The sequence below is a fragment of the Octodon degus genome, unplaced genomic scaffold (assembly GCF_000260255.1).
Source record: "Octodon degus isolate 3935 unplaced genomic scaffold, OctDeg1.0 scaffold00043, whole genome shotgun sequence".
Lineage (NCBI taxonomy): Eukaryota > Metazoa > Chordata > Mammalia > Rodentia > Octodontidae > Octodon > Octodon degus.
In genome coordinates, this window is record NW_004524619.1 from 7,718,714 (window position 1) to 7,739,057 (window position 20,344).

The following is a 20,344-nucleotide window of genomic DNA, read 5'->3' on the forward strand; positions in this document are numbered from 1 at the left end:
CACTGCACGCATGCGCAGAACACCGTTGAGCAACTCCCCCCCCCACCCGCTTTTGGTTTTGCAACTTTAAATTTTCTTTTTTCTTCTTCTTGTTCTCTCTCCCTCTTCTCTCTCTCGCTCTCTCTCTCTCTCTTTTTTTTTCGGCCCAGAACACTCGGAGAAAGAGGAGTCCGGAGAGAGTGTGGGAGAGGAGGCAGTTGGCCGGCAGTGGGCCAGGAGGGCCGGGGGGTGGGGTGGGGGGGACACGGTCCCCGAGTTCGGTCAGTCGGTCTGCGGCGTGCAGGATCGCGTGGAAAACTGCGGTGGGCTCCCCGGAGCCGGGCACCGCGCGACCACTGCCCAACGAGCTCCCTCCTCGCCGCGGCTCGCCCTCCCCGCGGACCCCGCACGGAGCAGGAGGTGGGCGGCCTCGAGGGCCATGGACTGCCGGGGCTGAGTCGCCACGGAGCCCCGGGCCCGCCCTTGCGCCCTTGCGCCCCTGCGCCTTTGCTCCGGACAGGGACGAAAGAACAGTGGGACAATAACCCGAAAAAAGAAGGGGGTGAGACGGAGAAGGCCAGCGTCTCTCAGGGCAGCTACCCATCGCCTCCTTCACCTACCCGCAGGAGCAAGTTGAGGACCGACTTTCACTCATTTTGCGAGCCCACTTTTGCTAGACCCTAAAATGAAAGGACAGAATTTGGCGCTGACCCTTGCAGCTCTGCTGGCGACTGGTGCGTTTTCAGTGGCATCGCCCGGAGAAAAACCCCTACGCTCCTGATTGTTCGGTGGCCCCAGCGCTGCAGCGTGTGTGTGTGTGTGTGTGTGTGTGTGTGTGTGTGTGTGTGTGTGTGTGTGTGTGTGTACAGACATCCGCACACGAACTCGCGGCCGCAGGATCAGTCCCGGGAAGCAGACGCTTCGGCCACAGACCTGGAGAGGAGGAGCTGCAGAGCGGGAGGCGTGAGCCGCCAGGAGTTTGCAGAGTCCGTAGTGTGAATGAACTGGGGCACCTGGGCGCGGGGAGCGCCCCCCCCCTTCCCCGCCTCAGGCCAGAGTTAAGTAGTGGGGCATTTTTTTCACCCTCTTGTGAAGAATTTTTTTTTTTTTTTATTTGTTGTAAAGTCTTTTGCACAATCACGCCCACATTTGGGGTTGGAAAGCCCTAATTACCGCCGTCGCTGATGGACGTTGGAGAGGGAGCGCCTCGCCGCGGAGCAGTCGCCTGTGCGCCCTCGCCGGACCCGCTGCTCCCGCCGTGCGCCCCAGCGCCGCCGGGTCTTCGCTGCTCGCCCGAGCATCTGGGCGCCCGCTCGCTTCCCTGGCCTGTCTCGGCGCGGCCCCAGCCTGGGAGCCCCAGCCTGGGCGCCAGCGCCTGCTTCGGCTCCGGGTCACTGCGCCCACCAGGAGCGCCCAGGAGGACTCCGCCGCCCTGCTCGCGATAGTCTCCTCCCTGGTTCAACCCCGCCGCTCCGCTCGGATTCCTCGGCTGCCCTCGCCGGGGTGGCGACTTCCTCCCCGCCCCCTCCCCCTCGCCATGAAGGTAGGTGTTCGGGGCGCCGCCGGCGTTCGCCACTTTCTTTTTTCTAGAAGTCAACCGAGCTAGCTCTCCTTTTTTCTAGAAGTCAACCGAGCTAGCTCTCCCTACCCCTCGTCATCTCCGACCCCTCCAGAGGCTGAGCCCCTGCGCAGCTGGCAGGGACCCTTACATCTTCACTTCTGCCCCCCACCCCCACCCCCTCATAGTCTCGGCGTCCCGGGAGACGCCTCTCCTCACACCAGCCATTCTGCGAACCTTTTGGACCCTGTAGGAAAAGTGGGGAAGAGCGATGGCAGAAACCCATAGTGCGGTTCATAGAAGGCTTTCCTTTTACCCCGAGAACCTCGAGTGTAATTTACTGTGTATTTTCAGTAACAGGATAGTGATTCAATTCAACAAATATTTATCAGGCGCCCACTGCGCAGGCACCCGGAGAGCGTGAGGCCGGGGCTGGTAAAGGGGTAGAAGGAATCTGTGGTTCCGAGACCCGGCTGCGGGGTTGGGGCCGCTGACCCCCGGGCGGCGCCCTCCCCAGCCCCACCCAGCCCCACCCCCATCCTCATCCCAACGCCTGACCCGGCCGCCTTGCGAGCCCCTCTGGCCAAAACCTGGAGTGATTTTGTGCCCTGTACCTTTAAGAGTGCTTGGCGGGGGGCCAACGGGCACCCCAGCTTGGAGAGCGGGGTCGCGTTATTAGCATTATTAGCCGCCGCGGGGTGAACTCGGGCACTTTGCATTGGTGGTGGGGGCGGGGAGTTGTGGTCCGGGTGGCTCTAATCCCGGCCGGCGCAGAGAGCGAGCGCGTTCGACCCTCTGAGCCGAGCCTGCCTAGTTCTTTAGAAACTCTCGGGCCTCCGCGTGGGGCTAGCAGGCGGGGGACAGTCACTGAACTCGTGTTTGTTTTAATTGTCAGTTGTATGTTAAAGTTACACACCCAGGGGTCACGGAGAGTTCACTTTTACGAAAAGTTAACTTTTTCCCCTTGCTGTATAACTTGCTATTTTCCAAACAGTCTCTACTCCCTCCGCCTTCCAAGTTTAGACCCTTATTTCCATTTTTCTTGGTCGTTCCCATTTTCTGATTCCTGGGGAATAAGGTTAGAATGGGTATTAAGATATTTCCTGAAAGCAAACAGTCTCCCTCCTCAAGTGGCGAGGGTAGCTTTAAAAAAGTCCAGCAGAAAGGCTGTGTTTTCTTTCCAATCTTAGGAGCCACTTCTCTCCCGTCTTTCTTTAAAGGACAGCTTGCTGTTGGGAGGTGACTTGGGCCCTGCAAAGCGACTGCAACTCGTCAGTCCTGCGCTTCCCCCAACGCGCAAACGCCGGCTGCGGAAAACGCTGGAGATTTGGTTTCTAGATGTCCTCGACAAGGGAGCTTTAAGGGGTCCAATGCTGCTAGGGGCGCTCAGAGAGCTAGGGCAGGCTCTCTGTGCGTGGGCGTGTGTGTGGGGGCAAAGGATCAGTAGTCGTCAGGTCCTAAGATACTAGCCTTAGTTTTTCTTCCTCACGTGTCCTCAGGAAAGACCTTCTCTAGGAGGCCCAGCCTGAGTGGCCCGCAACCTCCTCCAGTCCCCAGGGCACTCGGGTACGGGAGGGGTTTGTGTCCTGAGCGCAGAACTCCGAGCGGTACCCGCTGGCTTTTCTCCCCCGCTGTGCGGTGCCGGCTGCCCCCTGTTGGCCGTGTGGAGGTAGAGCTCCGCCAAGCTCTGAGCCCCTGAGGGGCCGGCTACTCTTCTGGTTCCCTTCTTTGCATCCCTAATCCTCTGAACCACTGCACCTCCTCGCCTAAGCATAGCCCCTCGGGGACCCCTAGAGGACGAGTGCCTTGAGTGGCTGCTGGAAGAAGGGAGCTGTGGGTCTAAGGCAGCAAAAGGGGCTCAGACCCCTGGACGAAAGGAAGGGATGCTACCTTCTGTGGAAGTAGGAGGGAGAGTACTCTCTTAGAAGGCCTCTGGTGTGGCCTCAGTTGTCTCAGTCTCTTTGTGGCCCCAGACACGTATTTTCCCTCTCGTGGCCTTAGATTCTTATCTAGTCTAAACGTCAGCGATTGGACTTATTTTCAGTGTTCTTTCTTCCTCCACGGACTCTGCGCACCTCTGGACAGAGTGGCGCTTTCCCAGAGAGTCAGATCTCCTGTGTGACAAAGTGTAAGTGGTGTGTGTGTGTGTGTGTGTGTGTGTGTGTTAGTGCAAGGCGATGTGGCCAGGAAGCAGGAGGACCACAGAGATCATGCTTCCCGCAGAGCCTCGCTGTTCCCGGATCTGCTGTCTGTTCTGAGGTCCAGGCATCCGAAGGTGGACGTGGACCTTGCGCAGATTTGGTCTCCAGGAGCAATATCTGTCTTCTTTTGCGCAGTTCTCTCCCCCGCCCAACCCCTCGGTGCTTGCGCGCGCACACAGACACGCAGCACTGTGGACACACGTACCCGCGCAGGGCTGGCTGTAGCTCCCAGGCGCACAGTCTCCAGGCATGGGTAGCAATGCCTGGAGCAATGCCTGGAGACTGCTCCCCGAGACCTTTGTCTGCTCCCCGAGAATGGACCTCCTGCTAGCCTTGGCTGGCCCGTTCTTTATCCCTTTCGCTTTTCTCGCAGCTTTTCTGGGCATCCCGTTCTTCTCTGCCAATGTCCGTGGGCCGCCGCAGGTTTCTCCGTCTCTCCCCTTGCTTTAGGAAGAGATCAGATTGAGAGAAATAAGTTTTGTTTTGTTTTGTTCTTTCCCCAAGAGCAGAGATTTTTCTTGGAGTTGCCATCCTTTTTGTCCCCGAGAGCCCTGGTCAAATTCATTTCTTCCGCTTAGTTGGTGTCCCTCCTCATTTCAATCTGCAGACTTGGGCTGTCCATGTAGAGTTCAGCAGAAAAGAGACACCGAGACCGAGGGAGGGAGGCAGGACCAGCGACCAAGAGTCCAAGGTTTTGCTGAGCCTTGTCGACGTTTCTGTTAAGGGACTGCCTGTGTGTTGGGTGCTGTGCGGGCTTCCCCAGCCACGAAACATCTGATCTAAGCACCTTTCCTCAACAGATTGTCCTTTCTCTTACAGTCAGTCACCTAGGCCAACACCGTTAGTTGATGTCTTTAATCCCACGCAAAAGCTATGGGGGAAATTTTAAGGGGACACGGCTTGGAGTTGGTCTAGGTTGGAGACTGAGACGACCCAACGCCCTTCCTTCTCCTCACCCCAGTCCTGCACTGAGCCTCTCAGCTGCCCCCTGCCCTCCTCTTCGGAGCACGCGAGTAACAGATTCCCAGGGGCCTTTCAGAGTGAACTCCTTGGGCCCTTGTTGGAAAATATTTCGTTCATTCTTTGGAAACTAAACTTCTGACCAGAACTTTGTTTTAGCCCTGGTGTGACAGTCTCCAGAGAGGAGAGGTTTCATTTCGTACTGTCTTTTCGGATCAGATCTTTGGTAAACAGATAGGGATGTTATACCCTACAAAGTGGATGCATTTATTACTAAGCTCGTTGTGGGTTTTCTCAGAGTCTCTCAAACATGTGGGGCCTTTTCTGGGTTGCGACGGGATTGGAGCGGGAAGAAGGCCAAGGTGTTTCCGGGCAAACGCGCGAGGTTAAGTGGAGACGCTACTCGCGGGGTTCTCCGGCCGGTGCCACTGGGACGCCCCGCCTCCTCTACCCTGGAGTTGGGCAGACCGGACGACTGGACTCCCAGTTGGGCCCTGCTCTAAGGAATGTGGCCTTTCCCCAGGAGCGTCCAGCCGGGAGAGGGTTCGGTTTGTGTGGCTTCGGCTCTAACAAAGAGATCCGCTGTAATCCTCCGAATCTGTTATCAATTTCTTGGCTGCCCGGGCCCCGCCCCGCGCCCCGCCCGCGGCAGACCTCAGCAAGTGCCCGCAGTCGGCGACGATCTGGGCCGCCGGCTCCTAAGCACGTCGGAACGAACCTGTGTATCTGTGCACGCCCGTGAGTGTGTAAATGTGCAAGAGGGTGTGTGTGTGTGACTGTTTGCGCGCGCGTGAGGCTCCGGCCGCCGCTGGGGAGAGTCGACTTCGCAGCCGGGCTGCGCGCCGCAGACCTCGCTGCCCACCCCCGCCCCTGGAAGAAACTTGACACTTCGGGCGGGGGTGGGGAGCGAGACTGAGCCCTAGCTCTCCCGGGCTGGGGAAACCCCAGACTCCCATTCTCCAGGATGCGCCCCTAGCTTTGCGGTGCTTTGCGGACGACAGGGCCCGGGCGTGCAGCCCTGCTTGGCTGGCGCAGAGGACCACATAAGCGTGGCCTCTCCTCGAGCCCCGAAGGTGTCCCGGCCCGAGAGGCGGCGCGCAGCAAACAGCCGCGGCGCGCTCCAGAACTCTGGAGCGTTTCCGCGGTTGCCTGGGACCCTCGATCGCGTAGCGCTGGTCCCAGGCCGGGCCCTTCCGCCGCCTGGAGGAGGCTCACCTTTCTTTCCAGAGGAGGGATCTCCCTCGGGGGCTGCGGGCGGTGCCGAGTCCAGCCGAGCCGCAGACTTATACTTAGAGAGATATGAAAGGGGAATTTGGAAACCCGCTCTTCCCACCCGCTCTCGCCTCCCCCGTCGCCGCCTGCAGGTGGAGAAGTCACCAGTGGGGAGGAACGGCGCGGAAACCTCCGAGGCCGACTCCTGGCCCTGGACTTCTCCAGGAAGGGACCCTACGCCGCTGGCCTCCTGGGTGCTGCGTTCCAGGAGTGCAGCTGCGGCTCCCGAGCCGGCGCATCTTTGGCTCCGTCGGGAAACTCATCCTTGTCACGCCCGCGCCCCTGTCTTTCGGAACTGACCGAAATGGGTCTGAGTGGGGCGGGAGAGGCGAGGCTGGCGGCGCGTGGCAGTGCTCCAAGGCCCGGCTCGCAGCGCCGCGCTCGCACAGCGGGCGACAACTCCAAACCAGGAGCAGGAGAAAATCGAAAATCGAGTGCTTTGGGGCTTCTCGTCCCCGAGTTCCTCGGCACTGCCACGCGTGGGGACCAGACCGAGCGAAAACTCTGAATCTGGGGGGAGGTTGGAGAAGGGCGGGGAAAGGCTTTCCTCCTAGAGCGTCCCAGATGCCCCTTCTTCCCTCTGGGGCTCCATCTCTTCCCGGTGGGTCCGAGAAGGAGGCCGCAGGCAGGAGGGGGCACTCTTTTCCGGTTTCCTTGGTTAGGAGAACAGCCCTCTCTTCCATTTATCCCCTCCCTCCACACCCCTTCCCCTCCTCTCCGCCCCAGTCCGGCCGAAGCTTGTCCTAAAGGAAAGCTGGGCTGCTCTAACCCATCTGGAAGTGGCTTCCCCCAAATCGGCCCGTAAACTGATTACGAAACATACGATGTTAATTCGGACCCGCATTTCCCAGCTGGGCCTCGGCGCGCGCGTCCCCCGGGCCTCGCCCCCCACCCTTGCCCTTCCCTCCCGTCCTGCCCCCACCCCCACCCGCGCGGCCACCCCGCCTCCTCCGCCGCCGCCGGCGCGCCGCACTCGCCTTCGCGCTCCTCTTGCCCTTGGAATTAATGCTGGCTCCACTTGTTGCTTGGCCCAGGTCGGGGAGAGGACGAGGGTGGCGGCGGGTTCCCGGAGTGAATTCCTGGGGAGGGACGGAGTGCAGCGAGGGGGTGCGGGACGCCAGCGTGCAGGAAGGAGGCAGCGCCTGGCACCGGGGCTTTGACTCAACAGCATTGAGACATGTTTGTAATCGCTGGCGCGCCCCGCGCGCAGGACCCCAGCGAAATCAGATTTCCTGGTGAGGTTGCGTGGGTGGATTGATTTGGAGAAAGAAACTGCCTATATCTTGCCATCAAAAAACTCACCGAGGAGAAGTGCAGTCAATCAACAGTAAACTTAAGAGACCCCGGATGCTTCCGTTGTTTAAACTTGTAAGCTTCAAAATTATCTGAGAGGCAATAAACATCTGCTCCTTTCTTCCTTCTCCAGAAGTCCATTGGAATATTAGGCCCCGGAGTGGCTTTGGGGACGGCTGGAAGTGCAATGTCTTCCAAATTCTTCCTAATGGCTTTAGCCATATTTTTCTCCTTTGCCCAGGTTGTAATAGAAGCCAATTCTTGGTGGTAAGTTCATTCTATGTACATATTTTATTTTATTTTTTTTAAAAAGAGTCGTTTGTATGATGCTGCCATGTGAGTTTGGGTGCATTTCTGGGATGAGTATGTGTATAGTATATTTTTATCTATGCGTATTTGAAGTCAGGATTTTCTTCTAACTTGCTAACATTGTAAAGCTTATCTTTGGTTCCATAGGGAATTGGAACCTAATAAATCTAGGCCTTTTTCATTGAAGCCCCCGTTCAGGCGTATGTACAGGCATCATGTAATAAAAGGAAGGCGAAATTCACTTCTCTAATAATTGTAAGCTTGCCTATAAAATTTACTTTTTGCCACCTCTAGGTAGTAAAAGTGAGTTAAACCTTTACTTTTCTGACTGGAGGTTATTAACCTATAGAGTCGAAGGCAGCAGAGCCATAGGATAGGAGGACAGCTCAACTCCAAGTGGAGAAGTGTTTGGGCTTGAAATATGATCAAAAGGAGGGGAATTGGAGTAGTCAGATATCCCTAAGTGGGGCTTTTTCCTGGAAAGGCCTTGTAGATGGACTGCACAATATCCAGAGGATTACTTCGGAGAGCGTTCTGGATATTTTTCCCCTGTAAATGAACAGCATTTTTCTGACTGTCAAACATGACTACTGTTCACGCAGATTCCCTGAGTTGGGTCCTTCACAATCACATAAGGAGCCCTTTTAAAAGCGTCTAGAAACTCAACTCTCTTCTTGTCCTCTGTTCTTGCTGTCTCTTCCAGTGTTTAGTTGGGGCTACTTTCAGCATTTGTGCATTCAGGGCAGATAACCAACTTGTGGGGCAAAGCAAGTCACTTTCTCTAAGTCAGCAGCTGGTCCCCCCTAAACCACCATTTCTCCCATTTCTGAGTGGAGGTTGGAAATATTGTTCCACTATAAGGCAGCTAGGGGCAAGGAGAGGAGGGAAAATGTGGAGGAGCCAGGTGGTGGATGGAAGCTTCACAATACCTCCCTTTTTTGAGTGGAGTTTAAACAGAGGAGTTTTATAAGCGCTTCTCATACTTTGTCATGAGGACAAGCAGGAGAGAAAAGGCATCTGTGTGCTTCGGACTATGTATTGCTGACATGCTTTTGGGGCCCTACCTCAAGAGCTCGTGTAAATCTTGAACGCACATCTCTCCCCCCCTCTGCAGGTCGCTAGGTATGAATAACCCTGTTCAGATGTCAGAAGTATATATCATAGGAGCGCAGCCTCTGTGTAGCCAACTGGCGGGACTTTCTCAAGGACAGAAGAAACTGTGCCACTTGTATCAGGACCACATGCAGTACATTGGAGAAGGCGCGAAGACTGGCATCAAAGAATGCCAGTACCAATTCCGACATCGCCGGTGGAACTGCAGCACTGTGGATAACACCTCTGTCTTTGGCAGGGTTATGCAGATAGGTAGGAAGCCACTTAAAATCTATGGATTTCTTCCCCCCAGAAAAAGTGCTCAGTGTTTGCTTGCATGCTTGATGGGTAAGGTACCTACCAGGCTGTGTGATGTGTTGGGAATTTTTGTCATTGTAGGAACTGTTAATTGTGGTCCCTACGTGTGATTATGAATTTTGGGCTTTTCTAACCGAATCAGGAGGAGCATCAGAGACACCTTAATCTTTCCAAACACATACTTTTTCTAAAATGTATTTTGTTTAAAGCAGCAGCAGAATACTCATTTTGGTTTCTCAAAAGTAAATGTGGAAGGCTGAGTCATTTAGATCCTTTTAGACTTGAATGCTGTTATAAATTTCTTAAGCTACAATTCAAAGAACCCTAACATCCAGCTAAAAATTGTCATCTTTCAGAATGCTGCATATGTTAGCAGCGAACGAGATTTTCATTTTCTTACTCTAGATACTTCTTAAGGATGCAATGATATATTTTGAGTCCCTGAAAAATTTTAATTAGAAGTGATCTCATTTATGTATTTGATTTTGACAGTTGACAGAAAAACATATGCTTGAGCTCTCAACCTAGAGACCTAGAAAATGTTTCAAATGTACTGCTTACAGTTTGAAATTTAATTTTAAATATGTTGTTGATCTTGTTATTCCATTCAGGGAGACGAGCACTGAAATTATTGGGCTAAAGGCAAAACTTTAAAAAAACTCATTGGCCTCTGGTTTGGTTTCATAGTTAAGGGCTGTTTGACAGATGTAGTCCTACATGCATTTTCTGGTGTATTTCAGGTCTCTGTATTTTTATGCAAATAAGTCTTATGATTAATATGGCTCTAGTCATATTATAATAAGAAATAATTTATCAAAGCAATTAACTGTTTATATTGATTGAAGATAAAAAATTGGCCTAGTATCCATCACTGATGGATAAAATACTTTTTCTAAAAACACTGAAAAGTGCATTCATTGAGAACAAAAAAGACTTGTCAGTGGACGTTTGAGCCAGGGGGCTTCATAAACTAAACTGATTCAGGATTTGAAACCGTTCCTCTAACTGAATGGGAAAATGGCCTGTGGCCCCATCCTGCAGGTTTCCTAGAGCTTTGTCCTTTCTGTTAATGATTAAAATGTGCTAATGTACATACTGGGATCGGAGTGGAGGGGCCAGGCTTCAGGAGGACAAGACGGTCCCTGCATACGGATTGTCTGGCTTCTGGAGTCAACAGCGTTTTTAGTGGAGACTTAATTCTCCTACATTCTGGTCTTGTTGCGGAACTAAAGGCATTTTTTTGAAGAAAAAAAAAAAAAAGAACTCTATCAGGATTGGCTAGTCAGCTTTTCCCTTTCTTACATGCCCTTCTTCAACTGTACCTCACAGAACTCTGGAGCCACTTTTATACAGGGACACACGTTAGCAAAAATCATACACCTCTGATGTTAACCAGAAGGAAAAGCACTGTTGGAGCTGTTTTTCTGTGTAGCCACTCGAACACAGCTTTGATTTAACATCTTCTTCTCATCTTCATAGATGGCCTGTTTAGGGTCAAAATGTTCAGAATAAGCTATCATTTGCTAAATGAATTTGAGTTCTGCTGGAGATTTATTTTAAATGTGGTCCAAGATTCAAAGAGTCTGTTTTCCCAGAAAAATTCTTATGCAAAAGCCTGTATTTAATTGTCCCAGGAAAGTACACTATGGGTCATGGGGTAGGTGGCACTTCTGTCTGTATTGATGGGGTGTGGGTAGGAGGGTGCCCCCACAGTCTCTGAGGGGCCTCCTGGAAGTTTTGGGTGAGTCAGCAGCTGTCCTGGGAGCGATCAACAGGACCAAGGCCAGCAAGGCCCTGTAAAACCTGCTGCTGGGTGGCTTGTGATGGGACACTGAGGAGGTCTCTCTTGCTTATTTGGAAGAAGGGATGGAAAGCAGGCAAACTAGATTTTTATAGAAGAGGAACAAAGACCCAACTCCAATAGTGAGGGAAAGTCATCAGGAAATCTTTGAGGAGAACGAGCTAAGGGACAATTGTAAATGCTTTTGATACCCAAAGATGTATATGTGCCCAGCCCAAGCATGTAGGACCCCAAAGACGCTGAGAGTAATTCTTATCTGTCAGAATCTGACCCTGAAAGAGGCCAAGGTCTGAGAAACTCAGCTGGCACCTCCAGCCCCCGCCTCAGCTCATTTTCCCAAGGTGCCAGTTGCCTCGGAGGCACCATACACAATTGTCTCATGAGGGGCCTGCTCTTCGTTTTGGAAACTTGCTCATTTTTCATCACGCTACCCTTTCCTTCTAGCTTTTGTGCCTGGCTTGTCTTTGTTTCCACACTGTGAAAAGATGTCAGGAAGGCACCATTTTTAAGGGGCGGAGGATCCAAGTAAATGTGGATTTACACAGAGGAAGCCCAAGTGAGGCAACTGCATCCACAGGCTGGTAGCCAGAGAGCACTTTTCAAACTGACGTCTTCTTGCTTCAGTAACCAGTTAGCTTAGACCGTTCTTCCAGGTTTGTATTCTGTGACAAAGAGGGAAATGCCGAATGTAGACCATGAAAGAAGCAGCATTATCTGTGTTTTGTATGAAAGCCTTCTATGCTCTGCATACTCCGAGGACAGTGTCTCATTTCCTTCTGTCCCCAGAGATCATTTTATCTCCTCTTTTTCTAGCCACAACTTCTTTATTCTACAAGTCTTTCCATGTTATCAGTGTTAATCCTAAGATAATTCTCTAGGATCTTTCTGCTCTCCTCATTTGTTTGCATTTTCCTGACTCATTTGAGCTAGATAAACGGAATGCCCCGAAGGAACTTTCTGGATCTTCCTGCCAGCCACCAGTGTACTCAAGTTATTCATTTTTAAAATATGGGATGGGGAGGGTCTGCGGTGAGTCAGAACCACTGCTAGTGCTGGGGGGGCGGTCACAGAGGGCCTGACTAAGGTGTGGGCCAGAGGAGCCCACAGAAAGGCTGGTGTGTGGGTCCTTGGCTCAGCGTGGCCACCCTCCTGCAGCACAAGCCTTCTGTTTGGGGCCAGTCCTGTTGTCAGCTGCCTCCAACCCCAATGTTAGTAAGCTCACCAAGTAAGCTGAGGAGAAACTGATTCCAGTATAGGGATTTCAGCTCCAGAAGGGACCTCTTTTGGGTAGGCGTTTATTTCAGTACCCTTACTTTACAGTTGAGGAAACTGAGGGTCCCCTTATTCCACCCCCAGGCTCAGCTTCAGCTGGCTGTTAACCCCTTCTGTCTCATAGCATGACAGTTTTTTTTATCAAGTGGCTTCTTATTACATGTACCAGAGTTCTATATGCAAGTGGAATTTAAAGCCGGCTCTGATCACCTGCAGTTTTCTCCTTACAAATAGGGCACCTAGAACTGTTATAGGGAGATACTCTTTGCCAATATCGAGGAAGAAGAAAATTCTTTCCCTCTAGTTTTGTTTTCACCTTCTTGGCGTCATTTTAATACTTTGCGGCAAAGTCTGTGGGTCAGGGTGCTGGTGGGTGGGCTGGGCCAGGGTGGAGGAGCAGGGTGGTGGCAGCACAGGCATTAAAGACCAGGGGGCCGTTTGAAGAGTGGACACTCATAGTCTTGCATGAGAAGTACTTGTCCAGTTAGCTTGGAATGTATGAAAAAGCGCACGTCGTTGAGGCCTCTCAGTGAACAGGTTAGAACTGTCCCAAGGGAAAGGCAAGGGCCTGTGCCGAGACAGACTGTGCCGCGTGATGGCAGAGGAAGGAGAGGTTACAACAGCCAGAGGAGGAGGGGCGTGCCAGGCCCAAGCTAGCGTGGCCAGCACCAGTGTGGTCAGGGCAGGGGCTGGCTTAGATTGCAACCCTATGAGTTTCAGAGGCACTAAGCCTAGAAAATTCCATGCTCCTCCTGCTCAGAATGAAAATAATATCAAATCTTAGAAGAAGAGTAAAGACAGCTACCCCGATTCTGAGCTTTCCTTCAAAAGAGCTGCAGAGAAAAAGCAATCTAGGGCTGCCAGAGACCTGCCTTAGGCCCAGAAATGTGAGAGTGAAGACACCAAGCGTCTGCTTCTCTGTGATTTGTTGCTGGTGTGGCTACTGGCAGGGTGGGTCCTTGCCTGGGTGTACGTGAGGGGTGGTGCCCATGGGAGCGGCCGGTTTGAGCTCTTCCTGCCTGCTCTCCTGCTGGGGCTGGGGCTGGGACTGCAGTACACCAGGGCTCTCCCAGTCCCCCTGCCTCAGGTGTACCCCAGAAGCTCCCTCTGCTACGCCAGGGACTCACCCTGCCCACCTGAGGGCCTAGAGACGCCATGGCACGAGTGGGGCCAGAGGTTCTCCAGCGCCCCTTCCCCAGGCTCCTCCCTTGGGGGACAAACCGGAAGTGCCTGGGGCTCTCCAGGGCGGCCGGGGCTGGTGCGCGATGGGCTCCCCCGCACCTCTGCCGGCCAGTGACCCCAGTCCTCGCCCTCCCGCCCGCCCGCTTGTCCGCAGGCAGCCGCGAGACCGCCTTCACCTACGCCGTGAGCGCCGCGGGCGTGGTGAACGCCATGAGCCGCGCGTGCCGCGAGGGCGAACTGTCCACCTGCGGCTGCAGCCGCGCTGCGCGCCCCAAGGACCTGCCGCGGGACTGGCTGTGGGGCGGCTGCGGCGACAACATCGACTACGGCTACCGCTTCGCCAAGGAGTTCGTGGACGCGCGCGAGCGGGAGCGCATCCACGCCAAGGGCTCCTACGAGAGCGCGCGCATCCTCATGAATCTGCACAACAACGAGGCGGGTCGCAGGGTGAGTGCGCCCTCCGCCCGCAGCCCTTCCGGCCGGCCTCTGCCCGGCTTCCTTCCGCCTCTCTTCCTGCTTTTCCTTTTCCTGCCTTAAAATATTCTCCCGCCCCATTTCAGCCTCTTCCTCTCTCTTCCCTCCCTCCGGTACCCTCCCTCTTCTGTCTCCTGTCTGCCCATCTCTTCCCAGGGCCCTGTCTGCACAGGGACGGATGCGCCCCAGGAAGCCCACCCAGGCCTGAGTCGCCCTCCTGGAGCTCAGCCCGGGTGCCTGAGGAAGGTCCGGCCCTGGCCTTTTAGCCTGTGCCGGTGCTGCTGGCTCTCGGAGCCCAGAAACACACATTGCAGGGCTCGCAGCTCTCTCCTTGCTATGGAAAATGCTTCTTCTGGGGGTGTTTTCCCAAATTGTGAGAGTTCATCTGTATCCTACTAGGAGCCCTGCTATGAGGGACCTTTTCCCTTTGCACTCCAGATGTCATCGGGTCTGACAGATTGAGGGTTTTAAAAAGGGATTTTCTAAGAAAACAACAGCATTTTTTACCAGTGAGGAATTTTATAGGTCTGACCATGGGGCCAGGGATCTCTGGGGAGGAGAGGCCCGCACCCAGCCCTGCGAGTCTCCAGGGTCCCCTCTTTCCTTCCCTTGGCCAGGATATGAGAAGCTACCCCCTAGTAGTTAAAAAACCCCCCCCCCCCCTTTTCCTACGGTTCAACACATGGCATTTTATGGCTGCTTTAAAATGAAGGGGTGAAAACTTAAGTTTGGCAGCCCTGAAAACCAGGGAGATTATTTTTTCACAGAACCCAAGGTAGGTGCCAGGAATTTTCTGGTCAGGACTTTCACTGTTCTGTGTTTTGGGGTGAGGGAAAAAGGAAAATAATCACAGAGTAGGCCAGAGAGGACTAGAAAGAACCATAGGCCTTTTGGCCCTGTACCCACATTTCAAAGATTGGGAAACTGAGGCCAAGAGAAGACCTCCGTTGTCTGAGGAAGAGAAGGAATGAATTGAAATACAAGTCTGTGACACTCGTGCTACGCAGACTAGCGGTGAAGAGCTAGAGGTTTGGGCCTGAGAGAAGGGAGGGTTGAAATCCACCTCTCAGTGTTCCTGTGGGTTTCCGGGCCTCAGTTTCCACATTTACATGTATCAGTCAGTAACCGTGACAGGAGTTCTCAGTTGGGGTCACAGCAAGGACCAAGAGATCATAGAGAGGTTTGAGCCATAGGAATTCACCAGTACTAGACTATACCTAACCTACAGAATAATATTTGAAACACTCTGAGGTTTTGGGTTAGTGTCGGCCAGCAGTAAGTCCGGATAAATGATAATGATTAAACATGATGTAAAGGATGTGGAAGTCACCGATCATGTAGATGATTTCAGAGAACTCATCTGCTCCTCAGATTTGATATTAAATACTTGAGGGTGACAAGGAAATATTAACCTGCCAAATTTTGCTTGCGCTACTGTGAGGCCTCAGATGATGGCTGCGGCTTAGCTGTGTGTGGGCTTTCTCTTTCCCAGGTTGCTCCTGCTGTGGTGCTTGCAGCGTGGATTGACTCTCTGGACAGTGGCTGTCTCTGAGCCACGTGTTAGGGGGTCACAGGTCAGATCCATAAGAGCTGGCTCCCACCCTGGTCAGCGACACAGGTCTCCAGGACAACAGCGTGCTGATTCTTCTGGTTCGCATCCAGTGCTGTGCCCATAGCCCTGCCTTCTGTCATCATTAGTACTTTCTGAACACTTCTGTGCTTGGCAGGTCATCAGGGCCTTGACACCCAAGGAGAGAGGGTGAAGGGAATCTAAGTGGTGAGAGGGGATTTGGGAGAATTTGCAGCGTACTCCTGATATTATCAATTCACTTAATATCTGCATTGGAGCAGAGAGCTAAGCGTTGGGCCCTCGAGGCTGAGGTTACAGAGAAGACAGCTTTTCTCTGGGATGGTGGGGGTAGTGGTGGGAAGTGGGCCCTTTGCCAGGAAATCATATTAGAATTTCTTCAGGGCATTAGCTTTTTATTTTCCTCAAAGGGGAGCAGAGGTTAAATATGTTTGCAGAACCTTCCTCAGACTAGTGGAGAGCTTGAAAGTCTTGATGCCGAAAGAGTATACTTTGGCCTCTTTGAAAAGAAAGCCCTTATGGATCCCTGGAGGGAGAAGGTAACTGTTTGGGTGGATGCGGCCTCCAGGTTCTTGACAGGTCCTGGCCAGCACACCTGCCCCACGCGAACTCCGGAAGGTTGCTGGCCCGGGAGCTGCGGGCAGTAGGGGTATAAATAGGCAACCACGACCTCCCGGACTGCTAGGCCCAGTGCTATGGGGCCAGACCCACAGGAACTGCCACTGGGAGGCCGTCGCTACTGGGCAGCTACCCAGACACCATGCCCCCTTTACTTGGGCAAAGACCAGACTTACTGAGTGAGCCTTGGTGCCAAGCACTTTCCATGCCCCTCCTAATTGTAGCCTAATGGTGCTGAGGGATTGGTACCCGCTCCCTTTACAGAGGGAAATGGAAGCCTAGGAAGATGCAGCCAGTTTTCTAAATGCAGGAGCAGAGGCAGGAGCCGAATCCATATCTGCCTGGTTCCAGGGCAAGTGCTCTTGGCCAAAGGAGGCCATCAGCAAGGCAGGGGCTAAGCAGGAAGCAGAAGTGAGGGCCACTGAGATCCAGTTTCCCTGCAGTCTGGCTGCATGTTTTGTGCAGACCACCTGCCCTCTCTGTGTCCCTGTACCATCTTCTAAACCAGTCCATATAAAGCTGCTGGAATAATTCAGGGAGAGCAAGAGTGAAATGGCCTTAGTGCAGCTAGTAGCACTCAGCAGTAAGCAGCAGGAGAAAGATTTGAACCCTCATCTCCCTGGGGCTGGACCCTCTCCCCAGCTCTACACTCACCAGCCGGGCACAGGTTTAGAGACCAAGTACTTGAGCTTAAATCCTGGTATCCCACTTTGCAGTGGTTAGAGTAGGGATCCATCGCTCTGGGCCTCACTTTCTTTGTCAAGTGGGGATGCTAATAGCATGACCTTCATAGTCTGGCCACAGGAAAGAAAGTGCGGACAGCACCTGGGATGTGTATTCATGGGCTTCTGCTGGTGTTTCCCTGTTAACGAAGAGACAACCTTCTGCAATGCTGTATTTTTCTCCTGTCCCCATCTGAAAACTGCAGCGTGGTTGATGATACAGTGAGCGGCTAGAAGTATATTTACTCTGTACACTTTTTAAAGAGGGCAACACAGTACACAACTTCTGGTAGTGGCGAGTGCAATAAAACAGCCCCTTATTCAGCCGGTGGTCTCCATGGAGAAGATGGACAGGAGATTTGTTAATGTAGCCCACGCCGGCATCTGGGGTCCTCCTCGAGTTTGCCTAAGAGTTTGCCTGCTGACTATCCCTGTTTCCCTGCAGACGGTGTACAACCTGGCCGACGTGGCCTGCAAATGCCACGGGGTTTCCGGCTCCTGCAGCCTCAAGACGTGCTGGCTGCAGCTGGCGGACTTCCGCAAGGTGGGCGACGCGCTGAAGGAGAAGTACGACAGCGCCGCGGCCATGAGGCTCAACAGCCGGGGCAAGTTGGTGCAGGTCAACAGCCGCTTCAACTCGCCCACCACGCAGGACCTGGTCTACATCGACCCCAGCCCTGACTACTGCGTGCGCAACGAGAGCACGGGCTCCCTGGGCACACAAGGCCGCCTGTGCAACAAGACATCGGAGGGGATGGATGGCTGCGAGCTGATGTGCTGCGGCCGTGGCTACGACCAGTTCAAGACGGTGCAGACGGAGCGCTGCCACTGCAAGTTCCACTGGTGCTGCTACGTCAAGTGCAAGAAGTGCACTGAGATTGTGGACCAGTTTGTGTGCAAGTAGTGGGTGCCGACCTGTCGCCCAGCCCCACGCCCAGGACCCACTTATTTATAGAAAGTACAGTGATTCTGGTTCTTCTTTTTTTAAAAAAAAATATTTTTTATTTTTCCTCAAGAATTGCAACCGGAACCATATTTTTTTTTCTGTTACCATCTAAGAACTCTGTGGTTTATTATTAATATTATAATTATTATTTGGCAATAATGGGGGTGGGAACCAAGAAAAGTATTTATTTTGTGGATCTTTGACAAGGTAATGATACAAGGCTTCTTCCGATAGGGTAGGGTGAGAGGGAGGTAACGCTTACCCTAACCTGGCTGTGGGGATGCAGTACACATCTAGAAGGCAAAAGTAATGCCTACTGTTCCTAGTTCCATAGTTGTCTGGGGTGGGTTGGATCCAGCCGGAGCAGAGCGCTACAAACGTGTGTGTGTGGTTCAGTTTCTGTGACTAAAATGAATTACAAATGCGCTGGTGCAAGAGCAAAGTTCTCGAGAAAACCAAATAAAAAACGCAAAAAATGAGAGTGACCCAGTTTCCTAGGGGCCATCCATCAGCCTGCTCTTTCTATCTTCCATATTGTGATTTAAAATGTAAGAGCGAGCGTCTCGTAGTTGTGAAGAAGAACAGGTGCAGCGTGCGTCGCATTCTGGTCAGCTATCCCCTCTGCAGGTGATCTCTGCTAAGAGCTTTGAAACTTGGAGAGCAGTTAAATCAAAGCAGGGGAGTGGAAAAGGCCCCAAGAAACAGACAATTTGGCGTATCCTAGATGGAGTCGTGAAGGTGTCACCCCACGTGATGTGAATACCAGGCTTTTGTTTTTGAAGGCTGGGTTGAGTTGAATATGAACAGCGGTGTCTTGTCATTGTCTTAGAGACAGCCTTGCTTCATCAATCTAATGGAGATAAGGTGCGAGTTCTATTCGCAGCTCTTCAGCCCAGACCTCAAGATGGTTGCATGCGGAGCAGAAAAACCGACTGAGGCGACTAAGGGAAACCCAGCCGCTCCTGTCCCCAAGGCCCTTCTGGTCCCTCTGGCCCCAATGTGCTGCTGGCTTCACTGGGTCCCCTTTGATTGTAGGACAGAAAATGAAACACGAGGAGTTCCGGGAACTAGTTTGCTACTTAGGGATTCGTTTCTAAATCTTTTACTTTAAGGCGCGGTAACTTCTTATAGTTCGATGACATTCCTTAGCTCACGGAGTCCACCACAGGGGTGTCGCAGTGTTTCACTGTTAGAATCCTGTGTTTAAACCCTCCATCCACTTGTGCTTTTCCTAGTATACTGCAGGTGCACCCTAAAACTGTTCCTAATATACTGGAACAGTTGCGTTTATGAGGGAGCAATGTGGTTTAATGGTGCCTGATATTTCCAGTCTTTTGTACATATCATATATATATATATACATATATAAATATAAATATAATTATATCTCAGTGCAGCCAAGATTTATATTTACAGTTTACTCTGGGCTTGTTTCTGTCTGGAGCATTGTTGTCCTTCACTGCAGCCCAGTCAGGAGTTTTCCAAATGTGTTTTGAGTCTTGTGTTTGGCCTGTGGCCCTGCTGGGATCGTACCCTGAGCACCAGGAAACTTGTCTCTGAGGGAGCTCGGTGGTCTGATTCGCTGATGTGCACGTTGGCTTGAAGGTTGCTTTCCTCTGTCCTGCCCGCATCTCCCCTCCAGCTTCCCTTTCTGTGTTCTCTGTGGAGAGGGCATTATTTGTGCGTCACTGACCCGGACGTTAGTAGATACAACCTAGCGGCATCTCGCTTTGCTTAGTGCGTTCCACAGAGTAGAAACGGGTTCCTGTCAGATCTGGCGGTACTTGTTTGAGTCTGGAAGGAAGAGCCAGCTCATTGAATAGATAGCTAGTTCTTTTTTTTTTTTTTTTTTTTTTTTTTTTTTTTTTTTTTTTACTAAGGACATCTCTTTCCCCACAGCGCTGTCAACTGTGTTTCTATCTCAGATGGTCATTGTTTTAAGGATCTGTCAAAATGCAGATCTCTGTGCCCTTCGTGGGCTCGGTGCCTTCACGCCACCTCAGCCAAGTAGTTCTTAATTTATTGCACAAGGATGTTCACATCCCCGCAGTTGCAGTGAATTGCAAGTAAAAGATCTTGAAATTAAAAAGCACTATTGAGTTTAAAATGTCACTTTTTTGGTTTTTATTCTACAAAAACCATGAAGTACTTTTTTTATTTGCTAAATCAGATTGTATTCCTTTTTAGTGATTCGTGTTTATGAACAGAGTTGAGTTTAACAATCCTAGCTTTTAAAAGAAACTATTTAATGTAAAATATTCTACGTGTCATTCAGATATTGTGTATATCTTCTATGGCCTTTATTCTGTACTTTTAATGTACATATTTTTGTCTTGTGTGATTTGTATATTTCACTGGTTTAAAAACAAACATTGAGAGGCTTTTGCTAATGGAAGATAGAATATAAAATAAAACATTACTTGTATATTGTTAAGTGGTTTCAGTTGTCCTTGAGATAATTCACATGGAGACTTCAAGAGACGTTGTGAGGGCTAGCTTAGGAAAGCTACATGCTAAAATAACAGGAGAGTGGAGAATTTTACAAAAACCAAGCTATTTGGAAGCTTCAAAGGGTTTCTATATGTAGCAGAACAAAAAAGGGAATTCTCTTTTCCTATATATGTTCCTAAAGAAAAAAGAACAAGTCAAGCAGATGGCCTAAAGCTGGGTGGAGGATGGCTCACATCTTTCAGCATTATGCACGAAACTTAATTGTGTTTGAGCGCGTTGCTGTGGTAGCACCCGGAGAGGAGCTGCGG

The 20,344-nt window shown here is 51.9% G+C and overlaps 1 protein-coding gene across 3 annotated transcripts; it reads left to right on the forward strand.

Moving 5' to 3' along the window:
* The first annotated feature begins 258 nt into the window (after positions 1 to 258).
* On the forward strand, positions 259 to 19,430 carry Wnt5a (Wnt family member 5A). Of its 3 annotated transcripts, none has more exons than XM_004631630.2 (5): positions 259 to 1,522; positions 7,397 to 7,530; positions 8,687 to 8,937; positions 13,392 to 13,684; positions 17,085 to 19,430. In XM_004631630.2, the coding sequence occupies exons 1-5, from the start codon at positions 1,517 to 1,519 to the stop codon at positions 17,541 to 17,543; spliced, it is 1,143 nt and encodes a 380-aa protein (XP_004631687.1). In that variant the 5' UTR covers positions 259 to 1,516; the 3' UTR covers positions 17,544 to 19,430. The 3 variants fall into 3 exon arrangements, with proteins under 3 accessions (XP_004631687.1, XP_023571516.1, XP_004631688.1); XM_023715748.1 differs by lacking the exon at positions 259 to 1,522 and adding an exon at positions 5,353 to 5,436; XM_004631631.2 differs by lacking the exon at positions 259 to 1,522 and adding an exon at positions 6,945 to 7,004.
* Positions 19,431 to 20,344: the final 914 nt, after the last annotated feature.

Coding starts and splice junctions, on each gene's coding strand:
- Wnt5a (XM_004631630.2), top strand. Junction 7,531..8,686: donor ATAGAAGCCAATTCTTGGTG/GTAAGTTCATTC, acceptor CCCCCTCTGCAG/GTCGCTAGGTATGAATAACC. Junction 8,938..13,391: donor TGGCAGGGTTATGCAGATAG/GTAGGAAGCCAC, acceptor GCTTGTCCGCAG/GCAGCCGCGAGACCGCCTTC.